Genomic DNA, 26,136 nt, shown 5'->3' on the forward strand with positions numbered 1-26,136 from the left:
CATAGCAAACCAATTGCCGGATGCATTTCTGAGATATAAAACAAGTGACAAAGTCACATATACTGCGTTAAATGCTCCGTCAAGAATTCAGATTCCCCAAAAACAATCGGGAAATCAATTGGTATGTGAACCTACTCGTAAGAAACGTGGTAGACCGATTGGATCAAAAGATCTTAAACCTAGAAAGTCCAAAAGAATGCCCACTCTTGATGAAGAAATCATTACATGTTCGAAGAAGAAAATGAAGTACAAAAGGTGGAAAATGCCACTAAAACCCTTATTGAAGGGGATAATCATGTACTTACTAAAGAACATGAAGGCATTGATAATCAAAAAATATCAATGAATTATGCATATACAGGAAAACAGTGGGATAGAAAAATAACAAAAATTGATGATATTTTTGCCCATTATATCGCTGTTGAAGTTGTCATTGATAACGATGATATTGAGCCAAAATCTGTTGAAGAATGTCGACAAAGAGATGATTGGCCAAAATGGAAAGCGGCAATGATGGCAGAATTAAAATCTTTTGAAAAACGAGAAGTTTTGGACTCAGTAACCCAAACACCTAAAGGTGTAAAACCAGATTGGGTACAAATGGGTTTTTATCCGTAAACGCAATGAAAATAACGAAATTGTACGATACAAAGCCAGACTTGTTGCACAAGGTTTTTCACAAATACCGGGAGTAGATTATGATGAAACATATTCTCCGGTTGTTGATGCAACAACCTTAAGGTTCTTAACAAGTTTAGCTGTGTCTGAATCATTGCAAATGCGTTTAATGGATGTAGTTACTGCATATTTATACGGAACACTTGACACTTTGAAATATATATGCGAGTTCGGATGGGATAAAGTTACCATTTTCCCATAACTCAAACCCACAAGAAATATACAGTGTAAAATTGAAAAAATCCTTATATGGACTGAAACAATCAGGGCGAATGTGGTATAATCGCCTTAAGGAATATCTTCTTAAGGAAGGATATGTCAATGATCCAATCAGTCCATGTGTTTTTATAAAACGTTCTGAAAAGGGTTTTGCAATTATTGCAGTATATGTTGATGATTTAAATATCATTGGAACAAACGATGAACTTGATATTTCTTTGCAAAATATCTAATGAAAGAATTTGAGATGAAAGACTTAGGGAAAACTAAGTTTTGTATTGGTCTTCAAATTGAACATTTGAAAAATGGGATTCTTGTTCATCAAACAACATATACTAAGAGAGTCTTACACAGATTCAATATGGGTAAATCATATCCTGTGAAGTCATCAATGTTAGTTCGCAATCTTGATACGAAAAAGGATATATTCCGTCCACGAGAAGAAAATGAGGAAGTTCTCGGACCTCATGTACCGTATCTTAGTGCAATTGGTGCACTAATGTATCTGGCAAATAATACAAGACCAGATATTGCTTTTTGATTAATCTTCTAGCAAGACATAGCGCAACACCAACAAGAAGGCATTGGAATGGTATTAAGTACCTTCTACGTTACCTTCAGGGAACCCAAGATCTTGGGCTATTTTACCAAGGAAGAAAAAATGCAACTCTTGTTGGTTATGCCGATGCAGGATATTTATCAGATCCACACAAAGCAAAGTCTCAAAATGGGTATCTGTTCACCTATGGCGGTACACCGATATCATGGAAATCAACCAAACAAACTTTGACCGCTACATCATCAAATCATCTTTGAACTAATTGCTCTTTATGAGGTCGCTCGTGAATGTGTATGGTTAAGATCAATGATACATCATATTCAGAAGGAATGTGGATTAAAAACAATAACTGATCAACCTACTATTATATACGAAGATAATGCGGCCTGCATTCATCAAATGAAAGAGGGTTTCATCAAAGGAGACAGAACCAAGCATATTGCACCAAAATTTTTCCTTACTCATGAACTTCAAAAGGAAGGTGTGGTTGATATTCAACAAATTTCATCAAAACACAACTTGGCAGATCTTTTCACAAAGTCACTCCCATCAACAACATTTCAAGAATTAGTAAAGAATATTGGAATGTGCCACCTTCGAGACAAATGCTGAACTGAGGGGGAGTTTCATACGTACTGCACTCTTTTTCCCTTCATTAGGTTTTATCCCACTGGGTTTTCCTAACAAGGTTTTTAATGAGGTAGTCTATGAAAGCGTATAAAACACACAATTCTATACATGAAAGGTGAACATTCAAGGGGGAGTGTTATAATTACTTCCAGAAGTAAGGTGAAAGTTCACCTCTCCACTTCACCATGAACAGTAAGATAATGCTAAGTAATTGTGTATGAACAGTAGCACTTTTAAATTATACGGCAATGGTGGATTACTTATGAGAGTTGCATACTTATCTTCTTAAGCAGCTCCTTTTACTCTGTATAAATAGGTTGTCATATTTCAATAAGAAGTAGAGACAACACCATTACAAACTCTGAAATTATCTGAGCTAAAACACCAATTATTTCTGATTTTCTTCATCATTATTTTTTTCTCTTCTTCCTTCTGTTAATATAGCATAAACTTCCTTCAAACATATTATCATCATGTTAATAATAACCCAAACATACAACGATATGTGATAAGAGTAACTTAACAAAAGGGTGATGAAAAGATAACAAGAAGTGTAAATATTTTATGGGCGACCGTAATTCCTTCTGCTCTATAAAATTTATATATAGAGTATTTTCAAGGTTGATCCGGTAATTTTAATAAAACCGGTTGTCGCCGCCGTCGCCGCCGCCAACACCACCTTATTATGCATCTTTTTTTTTTTTTTATATGCACAACATGATGAGACGGTCCCGGAATATCTTCCGGTCGGATTTCGGAACCTGGTTTTTCAACACTAGGCTCACTATTAAGGTCGATATTTTTCCGATCTTAACCTTTTTGTGCGGGAGGTGCAACACCATCCAACGGTCCCTCCGACGTGCGAATATTACGTGGTTGAGTACCACGAGCACGCGGTGGATTATCACAAAAGGTAAATTATTATCTTTTATGGTAAGATGTATATTAAGAAAAATATGTAACTTAAAAAAAAATTAATACCATTACACTGATGGTCCATTTTTTTTTTTGTAAAAATGATATATTGTGAACAAGTTACATATATAATACTCCGTAGTTATGTTATTATAACAACTTATCAATAAATCATCAACATATACTGCAATATTTTAAGGAAAAGTGGAGGTGATAGGTCCACCATATACATAAACAATTCTTTTGGGTATTAATTGTTTTGTTTTGTACGTAACATCTTATGAAGTTTGGCCATTTTTATTGTTCAAAATTTATCTTTCAAAATTTGTTCTGTAAGGTAATATGACAAGACATAAGTTTTATATGGGTCTATAATGAGTATAAATATTATACTTCAATATTATATACCATATATGTACAGTAACTCATACCGCTATAAAAGGGTTTGATCTGTATCTTTTTATCTTATTCATATAAGTTTTGTTATATCAAGATTTGAACTCTTGACTTTTTGTAAAGGTCAGACGTCTCGGACCACTATGACTTGTCATTCCATGTGATTACTTTTGTAAAGTAAATTTCATATATCGTCTAATTAAGTTTATCACTATTAACTTATTGTTAAATATGTTAATCAGAAAATGGCACATATGACGAAACGAGACTTTGATATCCTTGATAATAATGGCACAAAATACCTTCAATGGAGGGTGGATGCTAGAGCAAATTTAAAAGCCAAAGGACTAGAGCATACAATTTTAGTAGATGGAAATTCTACTTCACAAGAACAAGCAAAAGCAATAGTGTTCTTAAGGCATCATCTCCATGAAAATTTAAAAATTGAATATCTGTTTGTGGAGGATCCCAAAGAGTTATGGGATAATCTCTGCCAAAGGTTTGAAAGCCTGGAGAGAATTATTGGGCCGAAAGCTCGTATGATTTGGATGAATATACGATTCCAGGATTTCACTTCGTTAGTGATTATGACTCGGCTATGCTTCGTATAACTTCACAGTTAAGGTTATGCGGACAAGCAACAATCGATGCGACCATGATAGAGAAAACTATCAACTATGCATGCCGATAATGCGATCTTACAAGAATTATATCGTGAAAGGCATTATAATCGATATTGTGATCTAATTGCTATTTTAAGGATGGCTGAAGCAAATATGAAAGTTATGTTTCACAATCATAACAAAAGGCCAGCAGGGACTGTTGCTCCTCCTGAAACATATGTTGTTAAATCTGGACAACCATGGCGAAATTTCAAAAAGGGAAATACCACCTTTCATAAGGGGAAAGGAAAATGGCGTCCGAACTTCAAACCCCTAAATCCCATATTTAAGGGGAAAAAGAAGTTTACGCCTAATAAAGGAAAGCCAAATCAAACCACCAAGTGTTTCAAATGTGGTATTTTTGGACCTTTGGGCAAAAGAGTGTCGAATCGCTAAACATTTGGTTGACCTTTATACTGACTTCCCAAAAGGGAAAAGGAAAGGAAGTTGAAACAAACTTCGTGAAAGAAACATCTCCAGTTCTAAGTCCGGATTTGTCGATTATCTTATCGATGATATAGATAATGGTTGCGGACCATCAACTTAAGTTTACTTTATGTGAAAAAAAAATATGTTAATAAATAATGACAGTTGTAAAATATTTCCCTTTACCATGTTTATTATGTAGTTGTAAAATATTTCCCTTTACCATGTTTATTATGTATCATAAATAAAACTGAATTTTCTTTCTCTGTTTAATTTATTCATAACTATTTAATTTATTCATATTTATTTATTTTGAAGATATGGAAATTCAACAAAGAAATGCAGAACAATGCCTGATTGACAGTGCCACAACTCATAGCATTCTGAGCAATAAAGCCTATTTTATTGAACTAATGCCCATTAGGGCTAATGTTACCACAATTGCTGGTGTTGTAACATTAATTGAAGGCTCAGGAAAGGCTTGTATAATGCTCCCAAAAGGGACACAAGTCATAATAAATGATGCACTGTATTCAAGTAAAACTCGTAGAAACCTATTAAGTTTCAAAGACTTACGGATAAATGGTTATCATATAGAAACCATTGAGTCAGATGATAAGGAGTATATGTATCTTACCAAAGTAGAGAATGATAAGAAATACATACTTGAAAAAATGTCAAGATACTCTTCTGGACTGTATTATACTTATATACGTCCATTTGAAATCAATTTGGTGTCTAAAGTGAAAACAGACAACCAAGAGCTTTATTCCTTATGGCATGACCGACTGGGTCACCCTGGAACAAGTATGATGATAAAAATTATCAAAAGCTCAACTGGACATCCTTTAACTAAAGTTAAAGTTCCACAGTTTAAGGAACAATCTTGTACGGCTTGTTCACTTGGCAAATTGATTATCAGGCCTTCCAAAACTAAAGTCGGAATTGAATCTCCTATGTTTCTAGAGAGGATTCAAGGAGATATTTGTGGACCAATTAACCCACAATGTGGACCATTTCGATATTTTATGGTGCTAATTGATGCATCTACTCGATGGTGTCATGTTAGTTTATTATCCACAAGAAATGTTGCCTTTGCCAAATTGTTGGCACAAATCATTCGATTAAGGGCACAATTTCCGGACCATACAATCAAGAAAATAAGGCTTGATAATGCTGGAGAGTTCACATCTAAAATATTCAATGACTATTGTATGTCACTCGGAATAGATGTGGAACATTCAGTGGCTCATGTTCACACACAAAATGGGTTAGCAGAATCATTAATTAAAAGATTACAATGGATTGCTAGACCATTATTGATGAAATGTAAGCTTCCATCTTCTGCTTGGGGACATGCTATTTTACATGCAAAGAAACTTGTTACGGCTTGCCTCTCGCTAATCATGTATTATCTCCGATGCAATTAGTCGTCGGAAAGGAACCTAGTATTGCACATCTAAAAACATTTGGATGTGCCGTTTATGTTCCTATTGCCCCGCCCAATCGTACCAAGATGGGCCCACAACGAAAAGTGGGAATTTATGTTGGATATGAATCTCCATCAATCATAAGATATCTCGAGCCAATGACGGGTGACTTGTTCTTTGCAAGGTTTGATGATTGTCATTTTAATGAAATAAATTTCCATGTTTGGGGGAGATAAGATGATTCCATGTCAAAAGGACATTATATGGGATGCCAAAGCATTATCTTATCTAGACCCTAAGTCAAATATGTGTGAACAAGAAGTGTATAAAATTATACATCTTCAAAACATAGCAAACCAATTGCGGATGCATTTACTGAGATATAAAACAAGTGACAAAGTCACATATACTGCGTTAAATGCTCCGTCAAGAATTGATTCCCCAAAAACAATCGGGAAATCAATTGGTATGTGAACCTACTCGTAAGAAACGTGGTAGACCGATTGGATCAAAAGATCTTAAACCTAGAAAGTCCAAAAGAATGCCCACTCCGATGAAGAAATCATTACATGTTCTGAAGAAGAAAATGAAGTACAAAAGGTGGAAAATGCCACTAAAACCCTTATTGAAGGGGATAATCATGTACTTACTAAAGAACATGAAGGCATTGATAATCAAAAAATATCAATGAATTATGCATATACAGGAAAACAGTGGGATAGAAAAATAACAAAAATTGATGATATTTTTGCCCATTATATCGCTGTTGAAGTTGTCATTGATAACGATGATATTGAGCCAAAATCTGTTGAAGAATGTCGACAAAGAGATGATTGGCCAAAATGGAAAGCGGCAATGATGGCAGAATTAAAATCATTTGAAAAACGAGAAGTTTTTGGACCTGTAACCCAAACACCTAAAGGTGTAAAACCAGTTGGGTACAAATGGGTTTTTATCCGTAAACGCAATGAAAATAACGAAATTGTACGATACAAAGCCAGACTTGTTGCACAAGGTTTTTCACAAATACCGGGAGTAGATTATGATGAAACATATTCTCCGGTTGTTGATGCAACAACCTTAAGGTTCTTAACAAGTTTAGCGTATGTCGAATCATTGCAAATCGTTTAATGGATGTAGTTCTTTTGCATATTTATACGGAACACTTGACACTGAAATATATATGCGAGTTCCGGATGGGATAAAGTTACCATTTTCCCATAACTCAAACCCACAAGAAATATACAGTGTAAAATTGAAAAAATCCTTATATGGACTGAAACAATCAGGGCGAATGTGGTATAATCGCCTTAAGGAATATCTTCTTAAGGAAGGATATGTCAATGATCCAATCAGTCCATGTGTTTTTATAAAACGTTCTGAAAAAGGTTTTGCAATTATTGCAGTATATGTTGATGATTTAAATATCATTGGAACAAACGATGAACTTGATATTTCGCAAAATATCGATGAAAGAATTTGAGATGAAAGACTTAGGGAAAACTAAGTTTTGTATTGGTCTTCAAATTGAACATTTGAAAAATGGGATTCTTGTTCATCAAACAACATATACTAAGAGAGTCTTACACAGATTCAATATGGGTAAATCATATCCTGTGAAGTCACCAATGTTAGTTCGCAATCTTGATCTGAAAAAGGATATATTAGTCCACGAGAAGAAAATGAGGAAGTTCTCGGACCTCATGTACCGTATCTTAGTGCAATTGGTGCACTAATGTATCTGGCAAATAATACAAGACCAGATATTGCTTTTTGATTAATCTTCTAGCAAGACATAGCGCAACACCAACAAGAAGGCATTGGAATGGTATTAAGTACCTCCTACGTTACCTTCAGGGAACCCAAGATCTTGGGCTATTTTACCAAGGAAGAAAAAATGCAACTCTTGTTGGTTATGCCGATGCAGGATATTTATCAGATCCACACAAAGCAAAGTCTCAAAATGGGTATCTATTCACCTATGGCGGTACACCGATATCATGGAAATCAACCAAACAAACTTTGACCGCTACATCATCAAATCATGCTGAACTAATTGCTCTTTATGAAGCTGCTCGTGAATGTGTATGGTTAAGATCAATGATACATCATATTCAGAAGGAATGTGGATTAAAAACAATAACTGATCAACCTACTATTATATACGAAGATAATGCGGCCTGCATTCATCAAATGAAAGAGGGTTTCATCAAAGGAGACAGAACCAAGCATATTGCACCAAAATTTTTCTTTACTCATGAACTTCAAAAGGAAGGTGTGGTTGATATTCAACAAATTTCATCAAAACACAACTTGGCAGATCTTTTCACAAAGTCACTCCCATCAACAACATTTCAAGAATTAGTAAAGAATATTGGAATGTGCCACCTTCGAGACAAATCTTCGAGGGGGAGTTTCATACGATCGCACTCTTTTTCCCTTCATTAGGTTTTATCCCACTGGGTTTTCCTAACAAGGTTTTTAATGAGGTAGTCTATGAAAGCGTATAAAACACACAATCCTATACATGAAAGGTGAACATTCAAGGGGGAGTGTTATAATTACTTCCAGAAGTAAGGTGAAAGTTCACCTCTCCACTTCACCATGAACAGTAAGATAATGCTAAGTAATTGTGTATGAACAGTAGCACTTTTAAATTATACGGCAATGGTGGATTACTTATGAGAGTTGCATACTTATCTTCTTAACAAGTTTGCTGCATGTAAAATAGCATGTCCCCAAGCAGAAGATGGAAGCTTACATTTTATCAATAATGGTCTAGCAATCCATTGTAATCTTTTAATTAATGATTCTGCTAACCCATTTTGTGTGTGAACATGAGCCACTGAATGTTCCACATCTATTCCGAGTGACATACAATAGTCATTGAATATTTTAGATGTGAACTCTCCAGCATTATCAAGCCTTATTTTCTTGATTGTATGGTCCGGAAATTGTGCCCTTAATCGAATGATTTGTGCCAACAATTTGGCAAAGGCAACATTTCTTGTGGATAATAAACTAACATGACACCATCGAGTAGATGCATCAATTAGCACCATAAAATATCGAAATGGTCCACATTGTGGGTTAATTGGTCCACAAATATCTCCTTGAATCCTCTCTAGAAACATAGGAGATTCAATTCCGACTTTAGTTTTGGAAGGCCTGATAATCAATTTGCCAAGTGAACAAGCCGTACAAGATTGTTCCTTAAACTGTGGAACTTTAACTTTAGTTAAAGGATGTCGATTGAGCTTTTGATAATTTTTATCATCATACTTGTTCCAGGGTGACCCAGTCGGTCATGCCATAAGGAATAAAGCTCTTGGTTGTCTGTTTTCACTTTAGACACCAAATTGATTTCAAATGGGCGTATATAAGTATAATACGAGTCCAGGAAGAGTATCTTGACATTTTTTCAAGTATGTATTTCTTATCATTCTCTACTTTGGTAAGATACATATACTCCTTATCATCTGACTCAATGGTTTCTATATGATAACCATTTGTCCGTAAGTCTTTGAAACTTAATAGGTTTCTACGAGTTTTACTTGAATACGATTGCATCATTTATTATGACTTGTGTCCCTTTTGGGAGCATTATACAAGCCTTTCCTGAGCCTTCAATTAATGTTACAACAGCAGCAATTGTGGTAACATTAGCCCTAATGGGCATTAGTTCAATAAAATAGGCTTTATTGCTCAGAATGCTATGAGTTGTGGCATCATCAATCGGGCATTGTTTCGCATTTCTTTGTTGAATTTCCATATCTTCAAAATAAATAAATATGAATAAATTAAATAGTTATGAATAAATTAAACAGAGAAAGAAAATTCAGTTTTATTTATGATACATAATAAACATGGTAAAGGGAAATATTTTACAACTACATAATAAACATGGTAAAGGGAAATATTTTACAACTGTCATTATTTATTAACATATTTTTTTCACATAAAGTAAACTTAAGTTGATGGTCCGCAACCATTATCTATATCATCGATAAGATAATCAGACAAATCCAGACTTAGAACTGGAGATGTTTCTTTCACGAAGTTTGTTTCAACTTCCTTTCCTTTTCCCTTTTGGGAAGCTGTATAAAGGTCAACCAAATGTTTAGCAGTTCGACACTCTTTTGCCCAGTGTCCAGTAATACCACATTTGAAACACTTGGTGGTTTGATTTGGCTTTCCTTTATTAGGCGTAAACTTCTTTTTCCCCTTAAATATGGGATTTAGGGGTTTGAAGTTCGGACGCCATTTTCCTTTCCCCTTATGAAAGGTGGTATTTCCCTTTTTGAAATTTCGCCATGGTTGTCCAGATTTAACAACATATGTTTCGGGGGGAGGAGCAACAGTCCCTGCTGGCCTTTTGTTATGATTGTGAAACATAACTTTCATATTTGCTTGACCATCCTTAAAATAGCAATTAGATCACAATATCGATTATAATGCCTTTCACGATATAATTCTTGTAAGACTGCATTATCGGCATGCATAGTTGATAGAGTTTTCTCTATCATTTTGCATCGATTGTTGCTTGTCCGCATAACCTTAAGCGTGAAGTTATACGAAGCATAGCCGAGTCATAATCACTAACAGAAGTGAAATCCTGGAATCGTATATTCATCCAGTCATCGAGCTTTCGGCCCAATAATTCTCTCCAAGCTTTCAAACCTTTGGCAGAGATTATCCCATAACTCTTTGGGATCCTCCACAAACAGATATTCAATTTTTAAATTTTCATGGAGATGATGCCTTAAGAACACTATTGCTTTTGCTTGTTCTTGTGAAGTAGAATTTCCATCTACTAAAATTGTATGCTCTAGTCCTTTGGCTTTTAAATTTGCTCTAGCATCCACCCTCCATTGAAGGTATTTTGTGCCATTATTATCAAGGATATCAAAGTCTCGTTTCGTCATATGTGCCATTTTTCGATGAACATATTTAACAATAAGTTAATAGTGATAAACTTAATTAGACGATATATGAAATTTACTTTACAAAAGTAATCACATGGAATGACAAGTCATAGTGGTCCGAGACGTCTGACCTTTACAAAAAGTCAAGAGTTCAAATCTTGATATAACAAAACTTATATGAATAAGATAAAAAGATACAGATCAAACCCTTTTATAGCGGTATGAGTTCTTGTACATATATGGTATATAATATTGAAGTATAATATTTATACTCATTATAGACCCATATAAAACTTATGTCTTGTCATATTACCTTACAGAACAAATTTTGAAAGATAAATTTTGAACAATAAAAATGGCCAAACTTCATAAGATGTTACGTACAAAACAAAACAATTAATACCCAAAAGAATTGTTTATGTATATGGTGGACCTATCACCTCCACTTTTCCTTAAAATATTGAATTGTTTATCAATATTATTTAGTGGGGTGGGTAGTAGACTAGTAGTAGAGCAATTAGTACGCATGCTTTGAAGAACATTACATGTGTCCTTAGTAGTGTATTTCCACTACACTTTGTTTCACATCATTGCCTATAATTACCTACTAAGAACACACCTTTTGATAGTGGAAAATGTTGAAAAAAAAAACTTGGTCTTTTTAAATGGTGCTTTGGCCGAATTCAAGAATGTCACGAGACCAATTTTTTACGATTTTCTTCATCATTATTTTTTCTCTTCTTCCTTCTGTTAATATAGCATAAACTTCCTTCAAACATATTATCATCATGTTAATAATAACCCAAACATACAACGATATGTGATAAGAGTAACTTAACAAAAGGGTGATGAAAAGATAACAAGAAGTGTAAATATTTTATGGGCGACCGTAATTCCTTCTGCTCTATAAAATTTATATATAGAGTATTTTCAAGGTTGATCCGGTAATTTTAATAAAACCGGTTGTCGCCGCCGTCGCCGCCGCCAACACCACCTTATTATGCATCTTTTTTTTTTTTTTTATATGCACAACATGATGAGACGGTCCCGGAATATCTTCCGGTCGGATTTCGGAACCTGGTTTTTCAACACTAGGCTCACTATTAAGGTCGATATTTTTCCGATCTTAACCTTTTTGTGCGGGAGGTGCAACACCATCCAACGGTCCCTCCGACGTGCGAATATTACGTGGTTGAGTACCACGAGCACGCGGTGGATTATCACAAAAGGTAAATTATTATCTTTTATGGTAAGATGTATATTAAGAAAAATATGTAACTTAAAAACAAATTAATACCATTACACTGATGGTCCATTTTTTTTTTTGTAAAAATGATATATTGTGAACAAGTTACATATATAATACTCCGTAGTTATGTTATTATAACAACTCAATACCTTGAACCTTTGAAGTTTTGAGACTTTCGTCTTTGATAACGTATTGTAATAATTGGTGTTTTAGCTCAGATAATTTCAGAGTTTGTAATGGTGTTGTCTCTACTTCTTATTGAAATATGACAACCTATTTATACAGAGTAAAAGGAGCTGCTTAAGAAGATAAGTATGCAACTCTCATAAGTAATCCACCATTTCTTAGTATAATTTAAAAGTGCTACTTGTTCATACACAATTACTTAGCATTATCTTCTTGTTCATGGTGAAGTGGTGAGGTGAACTTTCACCTTACTTCTGGAAGTAATTATAACACTCCCCCTTGAATGTTCACCTTTCATGTATAGGATTGTGTGTTTTATACGCTTTCATAGACTACCTCATTAAAAACCTTGTTAGGAAAACCCAGTGGGATAAAACCTAATGAAGGGAAAAAGAGTGCAGTACGTATGAAACTCCCCCTCAGTTCAGCATTTGTCTCGAAGGTGGCACATTCCAATATTCTTTACTAATTCTTGAAATGTTGTTGATGGGAGTGACTTTGTGAAAAGATCTGCCAAGTTGTGTTTTGATGAAATTTGTTGAATATCAACCACACCTTCCTTTTGAAGTTCATGAGTAAAGAAAATTTTTGGTGCAATATGCTTGGTTCTGTCTCCTTTGATGAAACCCTCTTTCATTTGATGAATGCAGGCCGCATTATCTTCGTATATAATAGTAGGTTGATCAGTTATTGTTTTTAATCCACATTCCTTCTGAATATGATGTATCATTGATCTTAACCATACGCAATGAAAATAACGAAATTGTACGATACAAAGCCAGACTTGTTGCACAAGGTTTTTCACAAATACCGGGAGTAGATTATGATGAAACATATTCTCCGGTTGTTGATGCAACAACCTTAAGGTTCTTAACAAGTTTAGCTGTGTCTGAATCATTGCAAATGCGTTTACGGATAAAAACCCATTTGTACCCAACTGGTTTTACACCTTTAGGTGTTTGGGTTACAGGTCCAAAAACTTCTCGTTTTTCAAAAGATTTTAATTCTGCCATCATTGCCGCTTTCCATTTTGGCCAATCATCTCTTTGTCGACATTCTTCAACAGATTTTGGCTCAATATCATCGTTATCAATGACAACTTCAACAGCGATATAATGGGCAAAAATATCATCAATTTTTGTTATTTTTCTATCCCACTGTTTTCCTGTATATGCATAATTCATTGATATTTTTTGATTATCAATGCCTTCATGTTCTTTAGTAAGTACATGATTATCCCCTTCAATAAGGGTTTTAGTGGCATTTTCCATCTTTTGTACTTCATTTTCTTCTTCAGAACATGTAATGATTTCTTCATCAGTAGTGGGCATTCTTTTGGACTTTCTAGGTTTAAGATCTTTTGATCCAATCGGTCTACCACGTTTCTTACGAGTAGGTTCACATACCAATTGATTTCCCGATTGTTTTTGGGGAATCTGAATTCTTGACGGAGCATTTAACGCAGGTATATGTGACTTTGTCACTTGTTTTATATATCGTAAATGCATCTGGCAATTGGTTTGCTATGTTTTGAAGATGTATAATTTTATACACTTCTTGTTCACACATATTTGACTTAGGGTCTAGATAAGATAATGCTTTGGCATCCCATATAATGTCCTTTTGACATGGAATCATCTTATCTCCCCCTAAACATGGGAAATTTATTTCATTAAAATGACAATCATCAAACCTTGCAGTGAACAAGTCACCTGTCATTGGCTCGAGATATCTTATGATTGATGGAGATTCATATCCAACATAAATTCCCACTTTTCGTTGTGGGCCCATCTTGGTACGATTGGGCGGGGCAATAGGAACATAAACGGCACATCCAAATGTTTTTAGATGTGCAATACTAGGTTCCTTTCCGACGACTAATTGCATCGGAGATAATACATGATTAGCAGTAGGCCGAAGCCGTAACAAGTTTGCTGCATGTAAAATAGCATGTCCCCAAGCAGAAGATGGAAGCTTACATTTCATCAATAATGGTCTAGCAATCCATTGTAATCTTTTAATTAATGATTTACGCTAACCCATTTTTGTGTGTGAACATGAGCCCTTTGAATGTTCCACATCTATTCCGAGTGACATACAATAGTCATTGAATATTTTAGATGTGAACTCTCCAGCATTATCAAGCCTTATTTTCTTGATTGTATGGTCCGGAAATTGTGCCCTTAATCGAATGATTTGTGCCAACAATTTGGCAAAGGCAACATTTCTTGTGGATAATAAACTAACATGACACCATCGAGTAGATGCATCAATTAGCACCATAAAATATCGAAATGGTCCACATTGTGGGTTAATTGGTCCACAAATATCTCCTTGAATCCTCTCTAGAAACATAGGAGATTCAATTCCGACTTTAGTTTTGGAAGGCACGATAATCAATTTGCCAAGTGAACAAGCCGTACAAGATTGTTCCTTAAATTGTGGAACTTTAACTTTAGTTAAAGGATGTCGATTGAGCTTTTGATAATTTTTATCATCATACTTGTTCGAGGGTGACCCAGTCGGTCATGCTATAAGGAATAAAGCTCTTGGTTGTCTGTTTTCACTTTAGACACCAAATTGATTTCAAATGGGCGTATATAAGTATAATACGAGTCCGGAAGAGTATCTTGACATTTTTCAAGTATGTATTTCTTATCATTCTCTACTTTGGTAAGATACATATACTCCTTATCATCTGACTCAATGGTTTCTATATGATAACCATTTGTCCGTAAGTCTTTGAAACTTAATAGGTTTCTACGAGTTTTACTTGAATACAGTGCATCATTTATTATGACTTGTGTCCCTTTTGGGAGCATTATACAAGCCTTTCCTGAGCCTTCAATTAATGTTACAACACCAGCAATTGTGGTAACATTAGCCCTAATGGGCATTAGTTCAATAAAATAGGCTTTATTGCTCAGAATGCTATGAGTTGTGGTTGTCAATCGAGGCATTGTTACGCATTTCTTTGTTGAATTTCCATATCTTCAAAATAAATAAATATGAATAAATTAAATAGTTATGAATAAATTAAACAGAGAAAGAAAATTCAGTTTTATTTATGATACATAATAAACATGGTAAAGGGAAATATTTTACAACTACATAATAAACATGGTAAAGGGAAATATTTTACAATTTGTCATTATTTATTAACATATTTTTTTCACATAAAGTAAACTTAAGTTGATGGTCCGCAACCATTATCTATATCATCGATAAGATAATCAGACAAATCCAGACTTAGAAGCGGAGATGTTTCTTTCACGAAGTTTGTTTCAACTTCCTTTCCTTTTCCCTTTTGGGAAGTCGTATAAAGGTCAACCAAATGTTTAGCGATTCGACACTCTTTTGCCCGGTGTCGTAATACCACATTTGAAACACTTGGTGGTTTGATTTGGCTTTCCTTTATTAGGCGTAAACTTCTTTTTCCCCTTAAATATGGGATTTAGGGGTTTGAAGTTCGGACGCCATTTTCCTTTCCCCTTATGAAAGGTGGTATTTCCCTTTTTGAAATTTCGCCATGGTTGTCCAGATTTAACAACATATGTTTCAGGAGGAGCAACAGTCCTGCTTTGGCCTTTTGTTATGATTGTGAAACATAACTTTCATATTTGCTTGACCATCCTTAAAATAGCAATTAGATCACAATATCGATTATAATGCCTTTCACGATATAATTCTTGTAAGATCGCATTATCGGCATGCATAGTTGATAGAGTGTTCTCTATCATGGTTGCATCGGTTGTTGCTTGTCCGCATAACCTTAGCGTGAAGTTATACGAAGCATAGCGAGTCATAATCACTAACGAAGTGAAATCCTGGAATCGTATATTCATCCGGTCATGCGAGCTTTCGGCCCAATAATTCTCTCAGGCTTTCAAACCTTTGGCGAGAGATTATCCCATAACTCTTTGGGATCCTCCACAAACAGATATTCAATTTTTAAATTTTCATGGAGATGATGCCTTAAGAACACTATTGCTTTTGCTTGTTCTTGTGAAGTAGAATTTCCATCTACTAAAATTGTATGCTCTAGTCCTTTGGCTTTTAAATTTGCTCTAGCATCCACCCTCCATTGAAGGTATTTTGTGCCATTATTATCAAGGATATCAAAGTCTCGTTTCGTCATATGTGCCATTTTCTGATTAACATATTTAACAATAAGTTAATAGTGATAAACTTAATTAGACGATATATGAAATTTACTTTACAAAAGTAATCACATGGAATGACAAGTCATAGTGGTCGAGACGTCGACCTTTACAAAAAGTCAAGAGTTCAAATCTTGATATAACAAAACTTATATGAATAAGATAAAAAGATACAGATCAAACCCTTTTATAGCGGTATGAGTTCTTTGTACATATATGGTATATAATATTGAAGTATAATATTTATACTCATTATAGACCCATATAAAACTTATGTCTTGTCATATTACCTTACAGAACAAATTTTGAAAGATAAATTTTGAACAATAAAAATGGCCAAACTTCATAAGATGTTACGTACAAAACAAAACAATTAATACCCAAAAAAATTGTTTATGTATATGGTGGACCTATCACCTCCACTTTTCCTTAAAATATTGAATTGTTTATCAATATTATTTAGTGGGGTGGGTAGTAGACTAGTAGTAGAGCAATTAGTACGCATGCTTTGAAGAACATTACATGTGTCCTTAGTAGTGTATTTCCACTACACTTTGTTTCACATCATTGCCTATAATTACCTACTAAGAACACACCTTTTGATAGTGGAAAATGTTGAAAAAAAAACTTGGTCTTTTTAAATGGTGCTTTGGCCGAATTCAAGAATGTCACGAGACCAATTTTTTTTCTGATTTTCTTCATCATTATTTTTTTTTTTTCTCTTCTTCCTTCTGTTAATATAGCATAAACTTCCTTCAAACATATTATCATCATGTTAATAATAACCCAAACATACAACGATATGTGATAAGAGTAACTTAACAAAAGGGTGATGAAAAGATAACAAGAAGTGTAAATATTTTATGGGCGACCGTAATTCCTTCTGCTCTATAAAATTTATATATAGAGTATTTTCAAGGTTGATCCGGTAATTTTAATAAAACCGGTTGTCGCCGCCGTCGCCGCCGCCAACACCACCTTATTATGAATCTTTTTTTTTATATGCACAACATGATGAGACGGTCCCGGAATATCTTCCGGTCGGATTTCGGAACCTGGTTTTTCAACACTAGGCTCACTATTAAGGTCGATATTTTTCCGATCTTAACCTTTTTGTGCGGGAGGTGCAACACCATCCAACGGTCCCTCCGACGTGCGAATATTACGTGGTTGAGTACCACGAGCACGCGGTGGATTATCACAAAAGGTAAATTATTATCTTTTATGGTAAGATTTATATTAAGAAAAATATGTAACTTAAAAACAAATTAATACCATTACACTGATGGTCCATTTTTTTTTTTGTAAAAATGATATATTGTGAACAAGTTACATATATAATACTCCGTAGTTATGTTATTATAACAACTCAATACCTTGAACCTTTGAAGTTTTTGAGACTTTCGTGCTGATAACGTATTGTAATAATTGGTGTTTTAGCTCAGATAATTTCAGAGTTTGTAATGGTGTTGTCTCTCCTTCTTATTGAAATCTGACAACCTATTTATACAGAGTAAAAGGAGCTGCTTAAGAAGATAAGTATGCAACTCTCATAAGTAATCCACCATTGCCGTATAATTTAAAAGTACTACTGTTCATACACAATTACTTAGCATTATCTTACTGTTCATGGTGAAGTGGAGAGTATTGTAATAATTGGTGTTTTAGCTCAGATAATTTCAGAGTTTGTAATGGTGTTGTCTCTACTTCTTATTGAAATATGACAACCTATTTATACAGAGTAAAAGGAGCTGCTTAAGAAGATAAGTATGCAACTCTCATAAGTAATCCACCATTGCCGTATAATTTAAAAGTGCTCTTTGTTCATACACAATTACTTAGCATTATCTTCTTGTTCATGGTGAAGTGGAGAGGTGAACTTTCACCTTACTTACGGGAAGTAATTATAACACTCCCCCTTGAATGTTCACCTTTCATGTATAGGATTGTGTGTTTTATACGCTTTCATAGACTACCTCATTAAAAACCTTGTTAGGAAAACCCAGTGGGATAAAACCTAATGAAGGGAAAAAGAGTGCAGTACGTATGAAACTCCCCCTCAGTTCAGCATTTGTCTCGAAGGTGGCACATTCCAATATTCTTTACTAATTCTTGAAATGTTGTTGATGGGAGTGACTTTGTGAAAAGATCTGCCAAGTTGTGTTTTGATGAAATTTGTTGAATATCAACCACACCTTCCTTTTGAAGTTCATGAGTAAAGAAAAATTTTGGTGCAATATGCTTGGTTAAATGTCTCCTTTGATGAAACCCTCTTTCATTTGATGAATGCAGGCCGCATTATCTTCGTATATAATAGTAGGTTGATCAGTTATTGTTTTTAATCCACATTCCTTCTGAATATGATGTATCATTGATCTTAACCATACACATTCACGAGCGACCTCATAAAGAGCAATTAGTTGACATGATTTGATGATGTAGCGGTCAAAGTTTGTTTGGTTGATTTCCATGATATCGGTGTACCGCCATAGGTGAACAGATACCCATTTTGAGACTTTGCTTTGTGTGGATCTCGATAAATATCTGCATCGGCATAACCAACAAGAGTTGCATTTTTTCTTCCTTGGTAAAATAGCCCAAGATCTTGGGTTCCCTGAAGGTAACGTAGGAGGTACTTAATACCATTCCAATGCCTTCTTGTTGGTGTTGCGCTATGTCTTGCTAGAAGATTAACTGAAAAAGCAATATCTGGTCTTGTATTATTTGCCAGATACATTAGTGCACCAATTGCACTAAGATACGGTACATGAGGTCCGAGAACTTCCTCATTTTCTTCTCGTGGACGGAATATATCCTTTTTCAGATCAAGATTGCGAACTAACATTGGTGACTTCACAGGATATGATTTACCCATATTGAATCTGTGTAAGACTCTCTTAGTATATGTTGTTTGATGAACAAGAATCCCATTTTTCAAATGTTCAATTTGAAGACCAATACAAAACTTAGTTTTCCCTAAGTCTTTCATCTCAAATTCTTTCATTAGATATTTTGCAGTAATATCAAGTTCATCGTTTGTTCCAATGATATTTAAATCATCAACATATACTGCAATAATTGCAAAACCCTTTTCAGAACGTTTTATAAAAACACATGGACTGATTGGATCATTGACATATCCTTCCTTAAGAAGATATTCCTTAAGGCGATTATACCACATTCGCCCTGATTGTTTCAGTCCATATAAGGATTTTTTCAATTTTACACTGTATATTTCTTGTGGGTTTGAGTTATGGGAAAATGGTAACTTTATCCCATCCGGAACTCGCATATATATTTCAGTGTCAAGTGTTCCGTATAAATATGCAGTAACTACATCCATTAAACGCATTTGCAATGATTCAGACACAGCTAAACTTGTTAAGAACCTTAAGGTTGTTGCATCAACAACCGGATAATATGTTTCATCATAATCTTGGGCTATTGAGTTGTTATAATAACATCCTTCTTATTGAAATCTGACAACCTATTTATACAGAGTAAAAGGAGCTGCTTAAGAAGATAAGTATGCAACTCTCATAAGTAATCCACCATTGCCGTATAATTTAAAAGTGCTACTGTTCATACACAATTACTTAGCATTATCTTACTGTTCATGGTGAAGTGGAGAGGTGAACTTTCACCTTACTTCTGGAAGTAATTATAACACTCCCCCTTGAATGTTCACCTTTCATGTATAGGATTGTGTGTTTTATACGCTTTCATAGACTACCTCATTAAAAACCTTGTTAGGAAAACCCAGTGGAATAAAACCTAATGAAGGGAAAAAGAGTGCAGTACGTATGAAACTCCCCCTCAGTTCAGCATTTGTCTCGAAGGTGGCACATTCCAATATTCTTTACTAATTCTTGAAATGTTGTTGATGGGAGTGACTTTGTGAAAAGATCTGCCAAGTTGTGTTTTGATGAAATTTGTTGAATATCAACCACACCTTCCTTTTGAAGTTCATGAGTAAAGAAAAATTTTGGTGCAATATGCTTGGTTCTGTCTCCTTTGATGAAACCCTCTTTCATTTGATGAATGCAGGCCGCATTATCTTCGTATATAATAGTAGGTTGATCAGTTATTGTTTTTAATCCACATTATGTACATCACATGTAGCAGCGGAAGACAGAAACGCGGTCCTCCTGAGACCTATTGCATTTACAAACTTGTAAAACTGAGTAAAGGGACACATACTATATGTGTAGACAATAAATTGGTTTAACCCCGAAAATACGGAGTCTCTAGTGTATCCACACCGGTAGATAAACTAACGTTCTCAACCCTTGAGACGACCTCGGATATAGAGAAAACACTTATCTCACTTTTATGTATGTATGAGAGTAGGACGAAATCGAAACTCAATTCGATTGTCCTTAAAAAAAATTCATGGCCACGCCTCCTTTTTATAGCCAAATGATAACTTAGCGAACATGTAATATCATTGCCCTCATTGGTGCACGTACACATGCAAAACCAAACTTTGCTAAGAAATCAATAGTGAAAAGCCACTAAGATTTATTTATGTGGAGCAATCCATAGTGAAAAAGCCACGTACCAAAAAATGGATAAACATGATTAATTGGATAAATATGATGACTTGGATAAGCATGATTACTTGGATAAATATGATAAATCATATTCATCAAATAGGACGTGTAAAGTTTAATGCCAATCTGATTCGTTTCGATCAGTCTCTCATACAAACGTCTTTCCGATATTAACTATATTTCCGTGTTAGCGGACAATATAAAAATATGTCGTCGAGATTATTTAACTTTATTATCTCATAATAAATTAAATAACCGTAAACGTTAAATATCGACCGTAAGTGTGTGACCACATAGGTTCATCACTAAACCGGTAATAATTAATCTCATTAACTATTAATCGAGGTTGGCGTCTAACAACACTCCCCGACGACCGGATAGCGTGAATACCAATATTCACTGTACTTCACTGTACTCGAACCTGGTAAAGGACACTGTATTTATTTCCCTCCGTCGTTCCAACTCCGGATCATCTTAGGGTATGGTTTGACTGTCAAACCCCACTAGATGACCACTATGTTACATGTCGATCACTATTGGTCGGGAATGACTTTAAGAAACTCCTTTCTTAAATCATTCGTCTACCCTGGCCAAGGTTTTGATATGACCAATAAGATTAATGACAACATAGAGTTCAAACTCATTACCTTGAGCTGACGGATTCCATCTTGACTCACCACTAATTACATAGGTACTTAATTATACCCAATGACCATTCAACTAGCATTTTTACACACTAGGTGTCCGGTATCTAAGTACAATAAGTAGTCTATTAACTACAATGATGATCTCAGGTCAAAGGATAAAATATACAACTACTCCTTAAGAGAATTTCCACATTGACAGTGCATAGGTAATAATAACCATTTGGGAAATCTCACTGTTGGTCAGTTCAATAATCATATCTCCATATGCATTATCTATATTATAACTTAATGAACGAGATCCATTAATACTCATCCTATGAGTAACGTTATCAATATATTGGTCTATCCGGATTATCATAGTCCCATTCTGATAATCACACGACCAAGAACACTTTTAGACTAAACTCTATAATACTCGACTCTCATTATCATAATCTCCATTATGATGTCAAGTATACCAGTTTAATCAAGGACTTATCATCGTATTAATACCTTAATAAGATAATAAGAAAAAGTCATCTAATTATTAATTTCCATTAATAATTACACTGTATGAAATTTGTTCAAAAAACATTTCATAACGATTGCTCTTGGGCATAGTTCTAACAATCTCCCACTTGACCTAGAGGCAATCGGTCATGAACCTTGATCCTTGATCCCCACTTGCGCTTGTCAAACTCCTTTGATAAAAGCGCCTTTGTGAAAGGATCTGTATCATTTCTTTCCCTTACACCTGATGAATTTGAACATCTCCATGTTCGAACATTTCTCTTATCAGGTGAAATTTCCGAAGAGCATGTTTGGATCGTTGGTAGTCCCCTTAGCTTTTTAGCCTGTACAATAATTCTTTATTGACACACAATAGAGGAATACCTTCCTCCACTGAAGGAACAACACCAAATTCAATTAAGAACTTTCTTATCCAAACGGCTTCCTTAGCAGCATCACATACGGCTAAGTACTTTATTTCGGTTACTGAGTCAGCCACTTTAGCTTTTATGGAATTCTTCCAACTCACTGCTCCACCATTCAAGGTTAAAGCATAACCAGAGATAGACTTGCTATCATCTTTATCCAATGATAAACTTGCATTAGTACAGCTAAACACTTTTAGCTTACAATCTCCAAAAATGAGGAATTGGTCCTTAGTCCTTCTAAAGCACTCAAGGATGGTTTTCACCACTTTTCAATGTTCCCTCATACGGATTGCCTGATGCCTACTCGCTACTCCTAGCGGGTAAGACACATCAAGCCTTGTACAACATGACAACTCAGTGTACAAATTTGGGAGAGCCATAGCAGTTTCCCAAATCTATCTCCATAGATTCTTATATATTCCAAGAATATAAGCCGCTTCTCCCATATCCTTTATGGAGAACTGTTCAGATAGCCAAATCTTTGTCTCTTGCATGGTTAGCACATCATTTCCTATTAGCAATATGTAAGCCACATATAGCACTAAGAAAATAATTGTACTCCCACTAGCCTTCTTTGAGAAATATAAATCTGAAAGAAAACAATCCAATAAGAACATAATCATACATCATCATGATATGGACTTCCTCATGATGATATATAAGAATTTTAAAACATGCATGAGCCCCCTGGTTGTCAGGTCGTTTCTCATCATAATTAAAATTCATCTGATTTTATCTAATAAAATCATTTCAGGCTCTACACTACATAGTCCCCTGGTTGTTAGGTCGTACCTATCAGTGTAGTTGAGTTTATCCACTCTAGTGACAGAAAATTAATAAATGTCATACCCTCTGGGTTGTCCAGACTAAAAGTACAAGATTAGTTAACTTTTCTTCACCCCTGTATTACATACAATAAACAATATTATTATATCTCCGAACTACAAGCCCCCTGGTTGTCAGGTCGTTTCTTGTAAACGAAAATAAAATAATTTTATTGTTTACCTGAGTGGCAACCTTTGACAAAATACCTCATATTTTATCAATTAAAAACTCAATAATCTTTAACTGGTCAAGTTTTAATGTCACTCAAACAATTTGAATAACACAAGTGCTTATATCAAATATTAGCACTAACAATTATATCTAATATAACTGTCGTACACAGTTATTGCATAACCGTAGGACTTCATGTTTTATGTGTCATTTAAACAATTTAATAACACACTTGGCTATCATAGACTACCTCATTAAAAACCTTGTTAGGAAAACCCAGTGGGATAAAACCTAATGAAGGGAAAAAGAGTGCAGTACGTATGAAACTCCCCCTCAGTTCAGCATTTGTCTCGAAGGTGGCACATTCCAATATTCTTTACTAATTCTTGAAATGTTGTTGATGGGAGTGACTTTGTGAAAAGATCTGCCAAGTTGTGTTTTGATGAAATTTGTTGAATATCAACCACACCTTCCTTTTGAAGTTCATGAGTAAAGAAAAATTTTGGTGCAATATGCTTGGTTCTGTCTCCTTTGATGAAACCCTCTTTCATTTGATGAATGCAGGCCGCATTATCTTCGTATATAATAGTAGGTTGATCAGTTATTGTTTTTAATCCACATTCCTTCTGAATATGATGTATCATTGATCTTAACCATACACATTCACGGCGACTTCATAAAGAGCAATTAGTTCGGCATGATTTGATGATGTAGCGGTCAAAGTTTGTTTGGTTGATTTCCATGATATCGGTGTACCGCCATAGGTGAACAGATACCCATTTTGAGACTTTGCTTTGTGTGGATCTGATAAATATCCTGCATCGGCATAACCAACAAGAGTTGCATTTTTTCTTCCTTGGTAAAATAGCCCAAGATCTTGGGTTCCCTGAAGGTAACGTAGGAGGTACTTAATACCATTCCAATGCCTTCTTGTTGGTGTTGCGCTATGTCTTGCTAGAAGATTAACTGAAAAAGCAATATCTGGTCTTGTATTATTTGCGGATACATTAGTGCACCAATTGCACTAAGATACGGTACATGAGGTCCGAGAACTTCCTCATTTTCTTCTCGTGGACGGAATATTTCCTTTTTCAGATCAAGATTGCGAACTAACATTGGTGACTTCACAGGATATGATTTACCCATATTGAATCTGTGTAAGACTCTCTTAGTATATGTTGTTTGATGAACAAGAATCCCATTTTTCAAATGTTCAATTTGAAGACCAATACAAAACTTAGTTTTCCCTAAGTCTTTCATCTCAAATTCTTTCATCGGATATTTTGCGGTAATATCAAGTTCATCGTTTGTTCCAATGATATTTAAATCATCAACATATTTTGCAATAATTGCAAAACCTTTTTCGAACGTTTTATAAAAACACATGGACTGATTGGATCATTGACATATCCTTCCTTAAGAAGATATTCCTTAAGGCGATTATACCACATTCGCCACGATTGTTTCAGTCCATATAAGGATTTTTTCAATTTTACACTGTATATTTCTTGTGGGTTTGAGTTATGGGAAAATGGTAACTTTATCCCATCCGGAACTCGCATATATATTTCAGTGTCAAGTGTTCCGTATAAATATGCAGTAACTACATCCATTAAACGCATTTGCAATTATTGGACACGACTAAACTTGTTAAGAACCTTAAGGTTGTTGCATCAACAACCGGAGAATATGTTTCATCATAATCTACTCCCGGTATTTGTGAAAAACCTTGTGCAACAAGTCTGGCTTTGTATCGTACAATTTCGTTATTTTCATTGCGTTTACGGATAAAAACCCATTTGTACCCAACTGGTTTTACACCTTTAGGTGTTTGGGTTACAGGTCCAAAAACTTCTCGTTTTTCAAATGATTTTAATTCTGCCATCATTGCCGCTTTCCATTTTGGCCAATCATCTCTTTGTCGACATTCTTCAACAGATTTTGGCTCAAATGGGCGTATATGGGCGTATATAAGTTGTTATAATAACATTAATTGAAGGCTCAGGAAAGGCTTGTATAATGCTCCCAAAAGGGACACAAGTCATAATAAATGATGCACTGTATTCAAGTAAAACTCGTAGAAACCTATTAAGTTTCAAAGACTTACGGACAAATGGTTATCATATAGAAACCATTGAGTCAGATGATAAGGAGTATATGTATCTTACCAAAGTAGAGAATGATAAGAAATACATACTTGAAAAAATGTCAAGATACTCTTCTGGACTGTATTATACTTATATACGTCCATTTGAAATCAATTTGGTGTCTAAAGTGAAAACAGACAACCAAGAGCTTTATTCCTTATGGCATGACCGACTGGGTCACCCTGGAACAAGTATGATGATAAAAATTATCAAAAGCTCAACTGGACATCCTTTAACTAAAGTTAAAGTTCCACAGTTTAAGGAACAATCTTGTACGGCTTGTTCACTTGGCAAATTGATTATCAGGCCTTCCAAAACTAAAGTCGGAATTGAATCTCCTATGTTTCTAGAGAGGATTCAAGGAGATATTTGTGGACCAATTAACCCACAATGTGGACCATTTCGATATTTTATGGTGCTAATTGATGCATCTACTCGATG

At 34.9% G+C, this 26,136-nt stretch overlaps 1 protein-coding gene across 1 annotated transcript; it reads right to left on the bottom strand.

Moving 5' to 3' along the window:
• Positions 1-9,884: 9,884 nt before the first annotated feature.
• On the bottom strand, positions 9,885-10,319 carry LOC141654899 (uncharacterized). Its single transcript, XM_074462010.1, has one exon. The coding sequence runs from the start codon at positions 10,317-10,319 to the stop codon at positions 9,885-9,887; it is 435 nt and encodes a 144-aa protein (XP_074318111.1).
• Between the last annotated feature and the right edge of the window lie 15,817 nt (positions 10,320-26,136).

The sequence above is a fragment of the Silene latifolia genome, chromosome 5 (genome assembly GCF_048544455.1).
Source record: "Silene latifolia isolate original U9 population chromosome 5, ASM4854445v1, whole genome shotgun sequence".
Lineage (NCBI taxonomy): Eukaryota > Viridiplantae > Streptophyta > Magnoliopsida > Caryophyllales > Caryophyllaceae > Silene > Silene latifolia.

Bases quoted from the DNA above. Each gene is read 5' to 3' on its own strand.
- LOC141654899 (XM_074462010.1), bottom strand. From the start codon at position 10,319: ATGAAAGTTATGTTTCACAATCATAACAAAAGGCCAGCAGGGACTGTT.